General features: G+C 44.1%; 1 protein-coding gene across 2 annotated transcripts in view; it reads right to left on the bottom strand.

The window, feature by feature from the left end:
- LOC119585814 (uncharacterized protein YMR196W-like) overlaps window positions 1-1,424 on the bottom strand; it is a 26,189-nt gene that overhangs the window by 21,455 nt on the left and 3,310 nt on the right. The window contains exon 2 of one of the 2 annotated variants that reach the window (XM_037934534.1): window positions 1,176-1,401. In XM_037934534.1, coding sequence (XP_037790462.1) covers window positions 1,176-1,372 — 197 coding nt within the window. In that variant the 5' untranslated portion in view covers window positions 1,373-1,401. The remainder of the gene's footprint in view (window positions 1-1,175; window positions 1,402-1,424) is intronic. The other variant, XM_037934535.1, reaches the window with a different exon arrangement.

A 1,424-nucleotide genomic window follows, 5' to 3' on the forward strand; every position in this document is an offset into this window, starting at 1 on the left:
GTAACGCAAGTCTTAGAAAACGGGGAAAAGACACAAACCACAGAGTTTACCGTAATAATAATCAGTGGTGGCGAATACGAATTACGTCCTTCCTTCACATTCCTATGTTGCTGCAGCCCGAGAGTTAGAACGTCGAAAGGTCTCTATGAAAATCTTTTACTCCCTACAGCAAGTGTCAATGAACTTATATTCAGTGTCCATGAACTTAGAGGCAAGCGGAAGTTTCATTGGTAGTGAAAGACACAAATTTTTTTTTTATAAAAAATAAACAATTATTGGCTTATATTCTTTTATTCCTCCGTAGGCATTTCTGGGATACCAATGGTTTATCTAAAATCGACAGTTTACCACCAAACTGCGCTACATACCGTTCACTTTGAACAGTATGTAGCACAAAAACCGTATTCAACAGCGTTTTTTTCCTGGAAGGTGGAGCATACATATATAGCTAAAAAGATGTAAAATCTTATAATATATCGTCTTATGTATACGATGAAAGTGCAACAATAAAAAATAGTTATACCAAACGCTAAGAGTGCCTTTCAATTAGCAAGAATACAACAGGTGCCAAATGAAGCTAGAATGCAACAGGTGCTAAACCCATCAGCCAGCTTGAGGTTAGTTTTGTTGCAACCCGAACACAAATTAAAGCTATTTTTTCCCCGCTTGTTAAAGTCAAGGCTCATCAGTCTTGTAAGTTTATATTTGCTGTGTGAGTTGGCAGACTTACGTAGACTTCGTAGAAAGATACTCATCGCAATGGGAACATTACAATGGTTCTAACGCACCTTATATTACAGAGCATTGCAACGACACCCCCTTCAGTTTTCAATTATATTGTTTAAATACCCTCCTGAATTAAAGGGGGAAATGTATCACAGCCCATGGTCTAAGAACAACAGGTAGATAGATCATTGCATGACAAAGTCCACATTCAGAGATAAATACAGGGATAGAAAAAAAAAAACAGCAAAACAAAAATCTAATCCAACCCATTCCCCTCTATTCCAACCAATTCCCCTCAATTTCAATCAAATCTCCTCCATTCCAAACCCATTTCAACCCATTCGCCTCCGTTCCAAACCCACTCCCCTCCATTCCAACCCATTCCCTCAATTCCAAACCCATAGCGGGACGTAACCATCAGCCTCGACCCATCAGCCGGGAATCCTCACCAGTTGCCGTCCTCCGAGTAGTCCTCCCGCACCGTCCCCCACTGGCGTTCGCTGACGTAAGGCCCCCAGCGCTTCCAGTTGGCCGCGCGTGCCCTGTCCTCCTCCAGACGTAGGGTCTCGGGGTCCTTGGAGGTCTCCGGGTCCTTCAGCGTCTCCGGGTGGGGGGAGGTGGAGCTTCCTTGGTTCGCTTGAGACATCGTGGGGTCGGTGGGCGTGTCATGCGCTGCTGGTGGGTGCAAAGGGAAGGTC

Source organism: Penaeus monodon, chromosome 20, assembly GCF_015228065.2.
Source record: "Penaeus monodon isolate SGIC_2016 chromosome 20, NSTDA_Pmon_1, whole genome shotgun sequence".
In the NCBI taxonomy this organism is placed as follows: domain Eukaryota; kingdom Metazoa; phylum Arthropoda; class Malacostraca; order Decapoda; family Penaeidae; genus Penaeus; species Penaeus monodon.